Genomic DNA, 15,256 nt, shown 5'->3' with positions numbered 1-15,256 from the left:
AAAGGTAGTGTGGGGTAAAAGGCTGCAAGATTCTTTTTTTGAGTAACAAATTAAGATGATGCTTACTCAAAATAACTACTTTAGAAAAAGTCAACCATTTCCTGTTAATTTCAAACACATTTGACATTTTATTACATCTCAAGTATTCCATAAACAAACTAATCTCTGTTATGATTGGATGAGTCAATGTGAGCCCACTTTGAAAATTTTTCATTACAAATCTACTCCCTCACTTAAGAAAAACAATGTGTTTAATAGGGTCCTTTAGCCCCTACAACAGGGGGACTTTTTTACCCAATTTACAAATGCTATCCTTTCACTTATTGGACAGACAAAGCATAATAGGCTGAAATGTTACATTCCTACGTGATTTTAATGGTGGCTATTGGGTGACCGAATTCTACAGTGTATATCCATTGCTAGACAATGTTTGTGGACAAATTAAGTAATGTAGCAAAAATGTCAAAAATGTGTTTTAATGGAGTTTATTTTCTAAACGTCCCCAGGACTAAAAATGCCCAAAGTTAAGTTATAATGTTTGGTATAATATTATTTGTTATTGGTATTAATTACAGTTATTATGAAGCCTTTACCTATCTTTTTTAATTTTCTATTTTTGCTCGATTTGTACGCTTGTGTGGCTGGTCCGGTGTGCGCCCGTGTAGAGGCGCTAATGTCATCACATTTGTGGTTCAGTTATCTGTCGCGCTGGTCATCGAATTTGCGAATCCAACTATGGTGAAGGCTACACTCATGAATATTAATTACATAACGTGACGTTGGCCTTAAAGCCTACCTGATTGGCTGAAAGGCAGATGTTGGTGTGTGGCCATCGTTAGGCTCAAACCATCTGGCGAATGCTGTGCTGAAGGGGTTTGGCTCATGAATATTAATTGAGCCTCGTGAACGCTTAAGTTTGGAATCATGTCAAGTGATCTCACGTAATTAATATTCACGAGCAAATTCTTTACCATAGTAGGATTCGTAGTTTGTCCACTGGCCCCATGCGAGTTTCCTCTTATGGAAGTGCAGTAACAAATGAGGCTCCACATATTGTCTTATGACTGGGATTGTCCAAAGAGCGACAGGCCGACCCGCTTCACCGAACCGCACGGACAACACGACTAACGGGTATGAAAGCATGTTTTAATGCTGAATACAATTTATATAGATGCGTAAATTATATATATTTTTAAATATACATAGAACGAGTTTTAGCACTGCAGCTTATTATATATATATATATATATATATATATATATATATATAATAAATATAAATAGAACGAGTTTTAGCACTGCAGCTAAATTTATGTATGCATGTATTTGCATCGTATAAATAGAGGAAAGCTCTATTAGATCGAGAGAACTTTAGAACTTTTCCAAAAATGCGTTTTGAAATGATTGGACACTTTAAAATCTATTAAAATCTATTAATGTTATTTAATAATATGCTTTCTTGTGTTTACAAAGTGTAGCCTACATAAGTGCACATATATAGTCATATATTTTACTTTATTTGTATTTTTTATTATTTATTTATTTATTTTTATTTTATTTTTATTTTTTTAAATGTAAAAATGCAGAAAGTATTTTGTGAGGGTTAGGGTTAGGTTTAGGGGTAGGGTTAGGGGATAGTTCGTACAGTATAAAAATCATTATGTCTATGGGGAGTCCTCAGAAAACATGAAAACCCAACGTGTGTGTGTGTATGTGTGTGTGTGTGTGTGTGTGTGTGTGTGTGTGTGTGTGTGTGTGTGTGTGTGTGTGTGTGTGTGTGTGCGGGGTGGGGTAGATTCGGGTTGGTCACCTTTAGCTGGGGAAGCCACTTTGAGGTAGTAGTTTCAGGAAAGTGTGGCGCATGCAGAAATCAGACCTCATTTCCACTAATAACAACATCACAGTTCCAGTTTACTAGTGAAAGCAAAAATGATAGAGACATGCAGTTTTCATAACCTCATTTATTGAGAGATTACAAAAAATGCATTTGTCACACAGCAGGATCATTTAAATGAACTGCAAAAAATGATTGAAAATGGTGGAAAACCTAAAATCTTGATGTTTAAAATAAACTTGCTATGGTGAAGCTTATTGAGGAGAGGTGTACTATCACTTTTCTGAGTAATCAAATTTACGAATTTCACCTATAGAGTATAAAACGGGCATACAAATCCCATAGATTTACAGGGATGGAATGTTCAGTCATTAAACCAGAATAATACAGTGGCTCTTTTGACTTAGCGCAGTGTGCAGCCAAATCAGGCACCAGAATGTCAGACCGTGGATACAAGGGAAATCATGGAAAAATAGTAAGGCCAACTTCAACATTGTGGTGGCAGTGTTTTTGCCTGATCGCTCACATTTTCTTCAGAACTGACCTTTGTCAACTACGCTATTCCTCTTTGGCAGCAACTGTAGCCTCAAATCATCATTTAAACAATTGCACTTTCATTGCCATGTACATAGATAAATATATGCAAATACTCACTATATATACAATATGTGTAGATCATACCAGAAAACATAAGAGTTGAACTTCCTGAATTACTGAGTGTGCAGTTCAATAAACTATGGTTCAATGTTTTTCTCAGAGTGTTCTGTTGATGATAGTTCATTATTATAACCAGTGGTTAAATATCCCCTAATTATCACAACCTCATGTGCCTGGTTTGTTTTGGATATATATATATATATCACAACATTATATATATATATATATATATATATATATATATAAGGCACAACATTAAAACCACTGTCAGATGAATCACATCGATTGTTGAATCACATCGATTATTTCGTTACAGTGGCACCTGTCAAGGGGTGGGATATATTAGGCAACAAGTGAACAGTCAGTTCTTGAATTTCATGTGTTGGAAGCAGGAAAAATGGGCAAGCGTATGGATCTGAGCAACTTTGACAAGGGCCAAATTGTGATGGCTAGACGACTGGTACAGAGCATTTCCAAAACGGCAGGTCTTGTGGGGTGTTCCCGGTATGCAGTGGTTAGTACCTACCAAAAGTGGTCCAAGGAAGGACAACCGGTGAAGCAGCGACAGGGTCATGGGTGCCCAAGGCTCATTGATGCGTGTGAGGAGTGAAGGCTAGCCTATCTGGTCCGATCCCACAGAAGCACTACAGTAGCACAAATTGCTGAAATCGTAAAGCTGACCATGATAGAAAGGTGTCAGAACACACAGTGGATTGCAGCTTGCTGCGTAGCCGCAGACCGGTCAGAGTGCCCATGCTGACCCCTGTCCACCACCGAAAGCACCTACAATGGGCAAGTGAGCATCAGAACTGGACCACGTAGCAATGGAAGAAGGTGGCCTGGTCTGATTAATCACATTTATTTTAGATCATGTGGATGTCTGGGTGTGTGTGCATCGTTTACCTGGGGAAGAGATGGCAGCAGGATGCACCATGGGAAGAAGGCAGGCCAGCGGAGGCAGTGTGATGCTCTGGGCAATGTTCTGCTGGGAAACCTTGGGTCCTGGCATTCATGTGGATGTTACTTTGACACGTACCAACTACCTAAAGATTGTTGCAGGCCACGTAAAACCCTTTATGGCAATGGTATTCCCTGATGGCAGTGGCCTCTTTTAGCAGGATAATATGTCCTGCCACTCTGCAAAAATTTTTCAAGAATGGTTTAAGGAACATGACAAAGAGTTCAAGGTGTTGACTTGGCCTCCAAATTCCCCAGATCTCAATCCGATTGAGCATCTATGGGATGTGCTGGACCAAAAAGTCCGATCCATGGAGGGCCCACCTCGCAACTAACAGGACTTAAAGGATCTGCTGTCTTAACACCAGATACCACACGACATCCTCAGAGGTCTTCTGGAGTCCATACCTCAACGGGTCAGGGCTGTTTTGGGGGCACGAGGGGGACCTACACAATATTAGGCAGGTGGTTTTAATGTTGTGGCTGATCGGTGTATATACAGTATATATGTATGTGTGTATATATATGTGTGTGTGTATATATATGTGTGTGTGTGTGTATATATATATATATATATATTCCATCTCTGAATTATAGTATAGACAAAAGTGTCAGGTATCCTATTGTAGATGTAGAAGAGTAAATAGAAGGTTGAAACACAGACATGGCAAGTTGTTCTGGAGTTATGGGAACATAGTAAAGGATGACATTGTAAATCACACACATGTGGAAGACATTTCACACAGCACTCTGCTCAACACAACTCCTCATGCTCTGATTGCATAAAAAATAATCACAGTAATAGCTGCGCTCTGAAAGCCACTGTCTTTAAATGGCTGTTTGGCTTTTCTTTCTCTCTGTTTATTCTTACAGGAATAGTTTGGCACAAAAAAAAAAAGAAAAAATTATTATTATCTTACCCTCATGTCTTTTCAAACCTGTATGCTGTTGTTGTTGTTGTTGTTGTTGTTTTAATCTGAATGCAATGATGATGATAGAGCAAAATGGCCAGTGGCTAATAAAATGCATATTCTTATGTATAAAATATTTGAAAACAGAAAATGATCCATTGGTTGGCAGTTAATTTTGGAACATAATTATCAGTCTACCACTAATTGGCTCTTTATCTCTCCCTACAGTTTGCCACAGTATATGTCAGCATGAGATGTCGTCCCTCAGTGCTAGCTTCGTTCAGATTCGATTCGATGACATCCGCTTCTATGAGAACTGCGGTGGAGGTAGTTTTGGGAGTGTGTACCGGGCACATTGGATCTCTCAGGACAAAGAAGTGGCGGTCAAAAAACTGCTGAAGATCGACGATGAGGTGCGATCAAACTACAAACACACAATGTGATGCTTTGCATGTTCTTTGATCTTTTATGAATTTATTGTTATTTTGGGAGATCAAGAGACACACCACACTCTATTAAGGCCGACAGTCAGGTGCCAGCAGGAAAAATTCCATTTATTTTCTCCATAGAGAAACACATTTTTTACTATAACATATCAATCTATATAAGACCTTTAAAAAACACAGTCAGTGCCCACCCACTATTTCAGGCAAGTGTTTTTCCTATTCATTTTTTTCCATACAGATTTCATAAAGTACTTCATAAAAGAGTTCTAAGCCATGAACCAAACCAACCAGCTCTGAGGTGAATTACATCAATTACAAACTTAGGTTTGAAGCAAAAATATTCAAAGAAAATCAAAGAACTTGCGACTCCAGGTGTGGTAGTCAGCATCTTTACTTGCGGAGCTACCCAGGCCCCCCTAAAGTGGAGATTTAAAGTAAACAAGGACTTAAATATTGATCTGTTTCTCACCCACACCTATTATATCGCTTCTGAAGATATAGACTTAAACACTGGACTCTTGTGGAGTACTTTTATGTTTCCTTAATGTGATTTTTGGAGCTAGAAAGTTCTGATCACCATTCACTTGCATTGTATGGACCTACAGTGCTGAGATATTTTTTCTAAAAAAAAATTGTTTGTGTTCTACTGAAGAAAGTTATACACATCTGGGATGGCATGACGGCAAGTAAATGATTAGCGAATTTAAATTTTTGGGTGAACTATACCTTTAACATACTTTTTTTTTATTATTAAGTTGAAATAATGGAGACTGATGGCTTTAACAGAAGCATATACCATTAATTAATGACCTCTGAGCTCACAGTAGGTCTGTCTTTAAAGGTTTATAAGTAATCATTATTAAATCAATTTCACTATGGAAAAAATAAATGGGAGTTTTACTTCCAGAACCAGACTGCTTTCTATAGCCAAATTCCCAGTAAAGAACTATGCTGCCTATAATCTTGAAGCTAAATTGACCAATCAGAGAAGTCGCTGTTACCTCAGCAGCAACCGCCCACTTCCATGAAGCATTGCAAAGGACGTAATCAAGTTGGTCTCCCCCCTACATTTTCAAATTTCTTACATATGAATAGATAAAAAATCTGTAATAAACTCATTTTTGCAATATTCAAAATATAATACTCCAAGGCTAAAACTCTTTATTGATCATTTTGCATTGAATAAATACTGACAGGGTCTCTCTTGCACTCTATTGTTGTTGCATCATTTTCTCTGTTCCCTCTTCTCCATTTATGAGAATTATTGTTCTTTAAGGCATAGGAGAGGGGTAGTGTTAGGTTGTAATGACTTGACCGCTAAGTGCGTTAAGTGCTAAGACTCTCTCTACCCCCCACCCCGTATTTCTCTTTCTCGATTTGTCTTTGTCTAAAGTGAATTTGATATACTGTAGGTGTTAAATGTAACATCTAAACGAGGCCTTGCAGGCAATGCACGTTACTGTCAGTATTAATGCTTGCTCAGCAGCATTGCCAGAGTCTGTTGCACTGTTTACCACATCACTGGCAGATATCTTCCAGCAAAGATGTTGAGCTATGCCACTTTCCTGGCCTAAGCCGTTCAGTTTGAGTCCCTATGGACATCTCCCACAATACTTTCTAATGGCTTCCTGTTCACGCACATTTCTTTTGCAATAATTGGACCTTGCCATACTGTAATGAAAAGATAGTTACATGACATTGACGCAGAACTAATTTGAGCCTGAATGTGTGACCTCGGTCTGGTGTAGGGTTTTTTGTCTTTCATCTCTGCATCTGCATTTTCCTTCGTCCCATTCAGGCTGAGATTCTCAGTGTCCTGAGCCACAAAAACATTATTCATTTCTATGGAGCCATTCTGGAAGCACCCAACTATGGCATTGTTACAGGTAACGTATAGTGACTGCAATGTCAATGTGCATTTCTGTCTGTCCTTGTAAATGTGTGCTTGTGATATTATGCATAGAAGTATGTGTGTAATCAAACGGTTAGGGAAGTTTATGAAGAGAACACACACACACACACACACACACACACACGCACACACAAAGCTGTCTTGCCATTTTCTGAACATCCTATTGTGATCTGTGTCTCAAGGGATGTAAATGCGCTTATGAGCAGATTTATGCGGCCTAATGTGCTTCAGCAGATCTACAGACAGCACAGTGTGTGTGTGTGTGTGTGTGTGTGTGTGTGTGTGTGCAGGTTTGTGTATACTCGTTACTCGTTTGTGTAACTTGTGTCTGAGTGCCAAATTTTTGAAAATGTCCTCATTAATATAGTGAAACTGGTAGAAACCCCACTAATGTGGACATTTTAGGTGTTCCTCATTAGTAAAAAAAGGCTCATAAATCAACCAAATCATGTTTAGCTTTAAATCTACATATATGCACAGGTTTCTGCAAAGGTTAGGTTTAGGGGTGGGGTTAGGGGATAGAATATATCTTTAGCTTACTATGAAATCAATGGAAGTCTGTGAGATGTCTTCACTTTCTTAGGTAGACCATCTCTATGATTTCATACACTTATGTCAGTACGGGTCAGAACATCATTGCAATTTTAACCTTTTTATTTTCTTTTTTCTCACAATTCCAAAGAAAGTTAACAACAAATGACTTTTGTTGTTAAAAACTTCCAAAAGGCTTTTTACTCACATTTGGTGCTTAGGGAATGTAAATTTTGGACTCTTACTATATATTATCCATACCGTATATATAAACACAAAAGCTCATTCTTGAAACAAGAGCAGAACAATTTTCTTGTTTAATTGTCACATTTAAGAAATAATCCTTAGTATGGAGTGAAGGGGATAAATGCCGGCCCTCACAAAAATTAGTATGATGTTTCCTATGAAGTGTGTGGGTTTTTGTTTTAGAATATACCAGCAGGGGATCACTGTATGAATATTTGTCCAGTGTTGACAGTGAGGAGATGGATATGGGTCAAGTAATGACCTGGGCGATGGACATTGCTAAAGGTATGTGCCAGTATACAGTGCATCCGGAAAGTATTCACAGCACTTCACTTTTTCCACATTTTGTTATGTTACAGCCTTATTCCAAAATGGATTAAATTCATTATTTTCCTCAAAATTCTACAAACAATACCCCATAATGACAACGTGAAAGAAGTTTGTTTGAAATCTTTGCAAATTTATTAAAAATAAAAAATGAAAAAAATCACATGTACATAAGTATTCACAGCCTTTGCTCAATACTTTGTTGAAGCACCTTTGGCACCAATTACAGCCTCAAGTCTTTGAGTATGATGCTACAAGCTTGGCACACCTATTTTTGGGCAGTTTCTCCCATTCTTCTTTGCAGGACCTCTCAAGCTCCAACAGGTTGGATGGGGAGCGTCGGTGCACAGCCATTTTCAGATCTCTCCAGAGATGTTCAATCGGGTTCAAGTCTGGGCTCTGGCTGGGCCACTCAAGGACATTCACAGAGTTGTCCCGTAGCCACTCCTTTGTTATCTTGGCTGTGTGCTTAGGGTCGTTGTCCTGTTGGGAGATGAACCTTCACCCCAGTCTGAGGTCCAGAGCGCTCTGGAGCAGGTTTTCATCAAGGATGTCTCTGTACATTGCTGCATTCATCTTTCCCTCGATCCTGACTAGTCTCCCAGTTCCTGCCGCTGAAAAACATCCCCACAGCATGATGCTGCCACCACCATGCTTCACTGTAGGGATGGTATTGGCCAGGTGATGAGCGTTGCCTGGTTTTCTCCAGACATGACGCTTGCCATTCAGGCCAAAGAGTTCAATCTTTGTTTCTCATGGTATGAGAGTCCTTCAGGTGCCTTTTGGCAAACTCCAGGCGGGCTGTCATGTGCCTTTTACTGAGAAGTGGCTTCCGTCTGGCCACTCTACCATACAGGCCTGATTGGTGGAGTGCTGCAGACATGGTTGTTCTTCTGGAAGTTTCTCCTCTCTCCACAGAGAAATGCTGGAGCTCTGTCAGAGTGACCATCGGGTTCTTGGTCACCTCCCTGACTAAGGCCCTTCTCCCCCGATCCTTCAGTTTGGCTGGACGGCCAGCTCTAGGAAGAGTCCTGGTGGTTTCAAACTTCTTCCAATTACGGATGATGGAGGCCACTGTGCTCATTGGGACCTTCAATGCTGCAGAAATTTTTCTGTACCCTTCCCCAGATCTGTGCCTCTATACAATCCTGTCTCGGAGGTCTACAGAAAATTCCTTGGACTTCATGGCTTGGTTTGTGCTCTGATATGCACTGTTAACTGTGGGACCTTATATTGACAGGTGTGTGCCTTTCCAAATCATGTCCAATCAACTGAATTTACCACAGGTCAACTCCAATCAAGTTGTAGAAACATCTCAAGGATGATCAGTGGAAATAGGTTGCACCTGAGCTCAATTTTGAGTGTCATGGCAAAGGCTGTGAATACTTACATACAAGTGATTTTTTTTTGTTTTTTATTTTTATTAAATTTGCAGAGATTTCAAACAAACTTCTCTCATGTTGTCATTATGGGGTATTGTTTGTAGAATTTTGAGGAAAATAATGAATTTAATCCATTTTGGAATAAGGCTGTAACATAACAAAATGTGGAAAAAGTGAAGCGCTGTGAATACTTTCCGGATGCACTGTAAGTACATGTGTTTGTGTAATGAGCTCAGTCACATTTTCATTATGAGATAATGGCTGTTTGTGTGATTTGTGTCTCTGTAGGTATGCATTATTTACATGCCGAGGCCCCAGTGAAAGTCATTCATAGAGATCTGAAGTCGAGAAATGGTGATTTCAATTCCTAACTGTACTGTGTGCAATTTCACAATTTAGGAACAAAAAATGCAAACATTTTCTAACTACTTTGATCTTTTTTATCTCCACTAGTTGTGTTAACTGCAGACAATGTATTAAAGGTATATATCCTATATATTCATTCACATCCAAATATATTTAAAGGAATAGTTCACCCAAAAATGAAAATTCTCCCATCATTTACTCACCTTTATGCCATCCCAAATGAGTATGACTTTCTTTCCTCTGCAGAATACAAACTGAGATTTTTAGAAGAAACTCTCAGCTCTGTAGGTCCATACAATGGAAGGGTCCGAAACTTTGAAGCTCCAAAAAGCATTTAAAGGCAGCATTAAAGTAATCCATAAAGCTGGCTCTACACTAGCAGACTCAGAACAACTCGAGTTGGGTGGGGGGTGTCACACTTAATGACTGTTTTCGCTAAACTTGTCCTCTGATTCAGTGAGCCTGCCACATGTTCCGATTAAAAAAAGAAGGGAAGGTGTCAAAATTAACGACTGCCTTTGACTTTTCAACACTTCGCTGTCACACCCCATTTTCGCAGCCAATCAACCTGAATTTGATTTAAACCATATGCATTACTTTAGTCATTGATATGAACTGATATTTATTAAAAGCAATTTTGATCCAAATAAATACCAGTAGATGTTACCACGAAGCACGCTATAAACATTACAACATTACAAATGACAAAAGGGATGCAAACCCGTTTTCCATGGATTTCAGTTGATTTTTTGCTGTATTTACAGATGTTTTGCTGTATTTAAAGCTTCTGTAAAGTGTTTAAGCTTAATAAGGTACATGTAGACATTTTACCAAACAATAGGGATAATTTGGCCACATAAAAGATGTCTTTAGCTGAAAGGGGAGAAGTTTGCACCCCTAAACAATAAAACGAAACAGGTAGATAAACATTTACAATATCCTGTGCCTTATCACTGCAGCAATAGTATAAATATTAAATATTATTGTATATTTAACAGTTCCTTACCATGTACATTGAATTCGGCAGCAATCTCCAACCACTTTTTTTCTTTTAATGGTCTGTCATGATATGAAATATGAGATATGTCATATAAACATACGTGCTGACTCCACAGAACAATAAACTTCTCCTCCAAATGCACCGTCCATGAGCACTTTCCAGATAACATGCTTTTTCTGCAGACAAAAAAATATTGATTCCATCCTCCGGCAAAAAACACTTGAACTGCACTCACTGGTCACTGCCTTGTGGTGTTTTCCAGCCCCACCCACAGCCAGTGATAATTTCAAGCAAGCCGGATGTGTATTTTCAGTGTTTCAAGGCATTAACTCAGCTGGAAGTCCAGACAGTCAAGTGATTAACACCTCCCTCTGAGAGGTGCTAATAGCACTCTGTCTCCCTCTGCCTGGCCAGTAATTATGTTAATGAAGCTAACACCTGAAAATCACTTGAAGAATCAGCTAGTGTAGAGCCAGTTTAAGACTCCAGTGGTTAAATCCATGTCTTCAGAAGTGACATGGACTTTTGTTTTTGGCAATTCACATTCTTTGTGCATATCGCCACCTACTGGGCAGAGAGGAGAATTTATAGTAAAAAAGGACTTAAATATTTATCTGTTTCTCTCACACACCTATCATATCGCTTCTGAATATATAGATTTTAACTACTGGAGTCGTATGGATCACTTTTATGGTGCATTTATATGCTTTTTTGATCTTCACAGTTTTGGACCCTATTGACTTGCATTGTATGGACCTACAGAGCTGAGATATTCTTCTAAAAATCTTTGTTTGTGTTCAGCAGAAGACAGAAAGTCATACACATCTGGGATGGCATGAGGGTGATTAAATGATTGATTCATTTTTGGGTGAACTATCCCTTTAAGTAGTCTTTTCATTTAAACTGTGCCCAAAATATCACTGAATGTAACTGTGTTTGTGTAACACATGTTTGCTGTGTCAGATCTGCGATTTTGGGGCATCTAAGTTGGTTTCTCATACAACACACATGTCTCTGGTGGGCACCTTTCCTTGGATGGCCCCAGAAGTGATCCAGAGCTTGCCAGTCTCGGAAACCTGTGACACCTACTCTTATGGTGTGGTCAGTGAATTTTTAGCTGTACCTGAATGTGTGTTTTATATATTTGATTTATACCCCTCAGGGTTTGGATCAATCTATTAAGGTCTACATGGAACACCAGTGAAAAAGGATATTCAATGAGAAAAAATGTAGGACAGGACTTATCCATCTGGAATTGACCCTTCACTAAGCTCCACCCTTGTTGGTTACTATTGCTCACTCTGATAAGCTTTAATTTTCCTGTAATATAATTAAAAACTGTGGACTACCGCCTCTTCCATGACCTGAATCAATACATAAATGAATTTGCATTAAGTTATTAGCTTTAATTGACCTAAGAGCAAATGTAGGTGTCTTTGCTGATGTTATTCATGTTTATTTGGGAATGAGGACTGACATGTTCAAAAATATTTAATGCATAGCATGTATTCCTCAGATCTACAGTTGTGCTCAAAAGTTTGCATACCCTGGCAGAAATTGTGAAATTTTGGCATTGATTTTGAAAATAGGACTGATCAAGCAATAGTCAATGAGTTTGTTAGCTCTCACATGGATGCACTGAGAAGGCTAGATACTGAGCCATGGGGAGCAGAAAAGAACTGTCAAAAGACCTGTGTAACAAGGTAATGAAACTTTATAAAGATGGAAAAGGATATAAAAGCATATCCAAAGCCTTGAAAATGCCAGTCAGTACTGTTCAATCACTTATTAAGAAGTGGAACATTCGGGGATCGCTTGATACCAAGCCAAGGTCAGGTAGACCAAGAAAGATTTCAGCCACAACTGCCAGAAGAATTGTTCAGGATACATAAAAAACCCACAGGTAGCCTCAGGAGAAATACAGGCTGCTCTGGAAAAAGACGGCGTGGTTGTTTCAAGGAGCACAATACGACGATACTTAAACAAAAATGAGCTGCATGGTCGAGTTGCCAGAAAGAAGCCAATGCCACAAAAAAGCCCGGTTACAATATGCCCGACAACAACTTGACACACCTCACAGCTTCTGGCACACTGTAATTTGGAGTGACGAGACCAAAATAGAGCTTTATGGTCACAACCATAAGTGCTATGTTTGAAGAGTGGTCAACAAGTACAGGTCTTTTGACAGTTCTTTTCTGCTCCCCATGGCTCAGTATCTAGCCTGCTCAGTGCATCCACGTGAGAGCTAACAAACTCATTGACTATTTATACACAGACACTAATTGCAATTTTAAAAGCCACAGGTGTGGGAAATTAACCTTTAATTGCCATTTAAACCTGTGTGTGTCACCTTGTGTGTCTGTAACAAGGCCAAACATTCAAGAGTATGTAAACTTTTGATCAGGGCCATTTGGGTGATTTCTGTTATCATTATGATTTAAAAAGGAGCCAAACAACTATGTGATAATAAATGGCTTCATATGATCACAATCCTTAAATAAAAGACAGATCTTTTGCATGATCAGTCATATTTTCAAAATCAATGCCAAAATTTCACAATTTCTGCCAGGGTATGCAAACTTTTGAGCACAACTGTATCTACAGATTTAAAAAGAGAATAAATACGGCTTGTATCCTCTCTGGGTACCTTGTGTCTCTATTAGAAGTGTCCCGGCAACAATGATTTTTCCATATTTTGGGGTAATTTCTTTAAAACTCCGCTTAACTCCTCAAACACATATGACTTCCATAGACTCTCATTAGAAAAAAGCCAACACTTTTCAGATGAAAATGGCGGATGGCAATAGTCCCTAAGATAGGAACAACGAAGGGCTAATGTCAGAGGCTGTTGGGCTGGATAATGTCATCATCAAAGCTTTCAAAACAACAGCAGCTCAAAAGACAAAACTAGATTGCTCTCATTATAATGAAGCTATTTACACTGTAAACACCCAATGTGGCGAAGACGTGCATCCAGTAGACTGTCATCGCTTATCGTGCAGTGGTTCCAACCACTTTATTTTCCCCTTATAATAAAATATTTATATCAAATGTCATATATGTAAATTGATTGCTATGAGTTGTATTAATTATGCTTTATATTTTAATAACTTTTAGCCTGTTAATCAAAACCAGATAGAGTTGATATAAGATGCTGAATTCAATAACTTTGGATGTTAAAATGCTCTCAAAACTCCAAAAACTCAAAACTCCCATCAAGTTTTTTTGTTTTGTTTTAGTTAATTAATTTTAATTACAAATGTCATGTGAATGAATTGATTATTAATTTTATTCATTATAAATTCATTGCATCAGCTCTTGACAGCAAATAAGATTCTCAGAAATAAATTATTTTGGATGATAAAATATGCTCTTGAAATTCCTAAGACGTTTAAACTCCAGCCTCTTTTTTGTTTCCGTTTGACTAAATTAAAATGATGTTATTTCCAAATATCACGTGTGAATTTATTGCTAGGAATTTTATGTCATTACTTATGAAAACAGTCACAGGCATAGATAGCTCTGAATTATTTTTCTCTGCCTCGGAACCTGATTCCTTTATGTTTTTTGTCTCTTACCTCGCTAAATATAAAAGTTATTATATTGTAAGTAAACCATAGCGGAGACATAGTGACAATACCCATATCATTTTCATCAGCCCAAAGACACGCCAGCAAATTGTGCTAGGAAAATAATTACCAAAATTGGTCTATTCTATTGTTAAAATGTCCATTCTCTTTGTACATTTAAAAAAAATGTCTAGGGTAAATCCCCCGAATCCCCATTTAATAATTAATATCTTTTCTCAGCCACAAGGCCTCCTAACGTTCCATAAACGTTAATGGAACATAAACATAAATGGAAATTCTGAATGTACTCAAACACAAATATTGTTGACTGATATTAATATTTTTAAAGTAGACAATATTTAGTATCTAAATGTCCTAAATACGCCCCTGGAAACAATTAGCTAAACATCAAAAATGTCAAAAATGAAATAAAGTAAATAAAAGTTTACAGATCTCATGCAATCGATAATTTCTCTTGTCCTATCCACCAAAAAGTTTCTGCCTATGCAACAGCTTTAAAAACAACAGATGTAAATGGGAAGTTTCTGCAAGATTATACTGTATATTTACAGTACATAGTTGAGGGTTTGACTCAATTAGTTGTTGTTGCAAACAGTCTGCATTGCCTAAATTCCAGTAAGTGTTAATATTCACACTAGAGTAAATGTTTGTCCTTCTAGAGAGCGATGCGTGAGTGTACTGTATTTGCATTTATTTGTGGTTTGTCTTGCAGGTATTGTGGGAGTTGCTGACCAGAGAAGTACCATTTAAAGGTTTTGAGGGATTGCAGGTGGCCTGGTTGGTTGTAGAAAAGAATGAGGTACTGCAGAGTCCCACATCCAAGATTTCATTTCAAAAAATTTTAACTTTGTCAATATATAATCACCCTAATGTCACTTCTTTCTTCCATGGAACAAAAAAGTTTAATTTTTAAAATTCTTTACAGGTTTTTTTTTTTTTAATCATAATTACAGTGAATAGTGGCTCGGATCTGTCAAGCTCGAAAAAGACAACCAAAAAAAAAAAAACACAAAAAAAAAAACACACAAGCACACCATAAAACCACAGTGAAAGTAATCAATATGACCCATGCACTATATGAAGACTTCTGAAGCAATA

The 15,256-nt window shown here is 38.0% G+C and overlaps 1 protein-coding gene across 3 annotated transcripts in view; it reads left to right on the top strand.

Annotated features, from left to right (window-relative positions):
• Window positions 1-1,031: 1,031 nt before the first annotated feature.
• LOC127449501 (mitogen-activated protein kinase kinase kinase 20-like) overlaps window positions 1,032-15,256 on the top strand; it is a 28,247-nt gene continuing 14,022 nt past the window's right edge. The window contains exons 1-8 of one of the 3 annotated variants that reach the window (XM_051712978.1): window positions 1,032-1,131; window positions 4,587-4,771; window positions 6,603-6,690; window positions 7,677-7,778; window positions 9,491-9,556; window positions 9,656-9,684; window positions 11,532-11,669; window positions 14,871-14,957. In XM_051712978.1, the coding sequence (XP_051568938.1) occupies window positions 4,613-4,771; window positions 6,603-6,690; window positions 7,677-7,778; window positions 9,491-9,556; window positions 9,656-9,684; window positions 11,532-11,669; window positions 14,871-14,957 (669 nt within the window). In that variant the 5' untranslated portion in view covers window positions 1,032-1,131; window positions 4,587-4,612. Of the gene's footprint in view, window positions 1,144-4,586; window positions 4,772-6,602; window positions 6,691-7,676; window positions 7,779-9,490; window positions 9,557-9,655; window positions 9,685-11,531; window positions 11,670-14,870; window positions 14,958-15,256 lie in introns of all 3 variants that reach the window. The other 2 variants (XM_051712980.1, XM_051712979.1) reach the window with 2 other exon arrangements.

Source organism: Myxocyprinus asiaticus, chromosome 12 (genome assembly GCF_019703515.2).
Source record: "Myxocyprinus asiaticus isolate MX2 ecotype Aquarium Trade chromosome 12, UBuf_Myxa_2, whole genome shotgun sequence".
Lineage (NCBI taxonomy): Eukaryota > Metazoa > Chordata > Actinopteri > Cypriniformes > Catostomidae > Myxocyprinus > Myxocyprinus asiaticus.
This window is presented reverse-complemented; position numbering and strand designations above follow the sequence as displayed.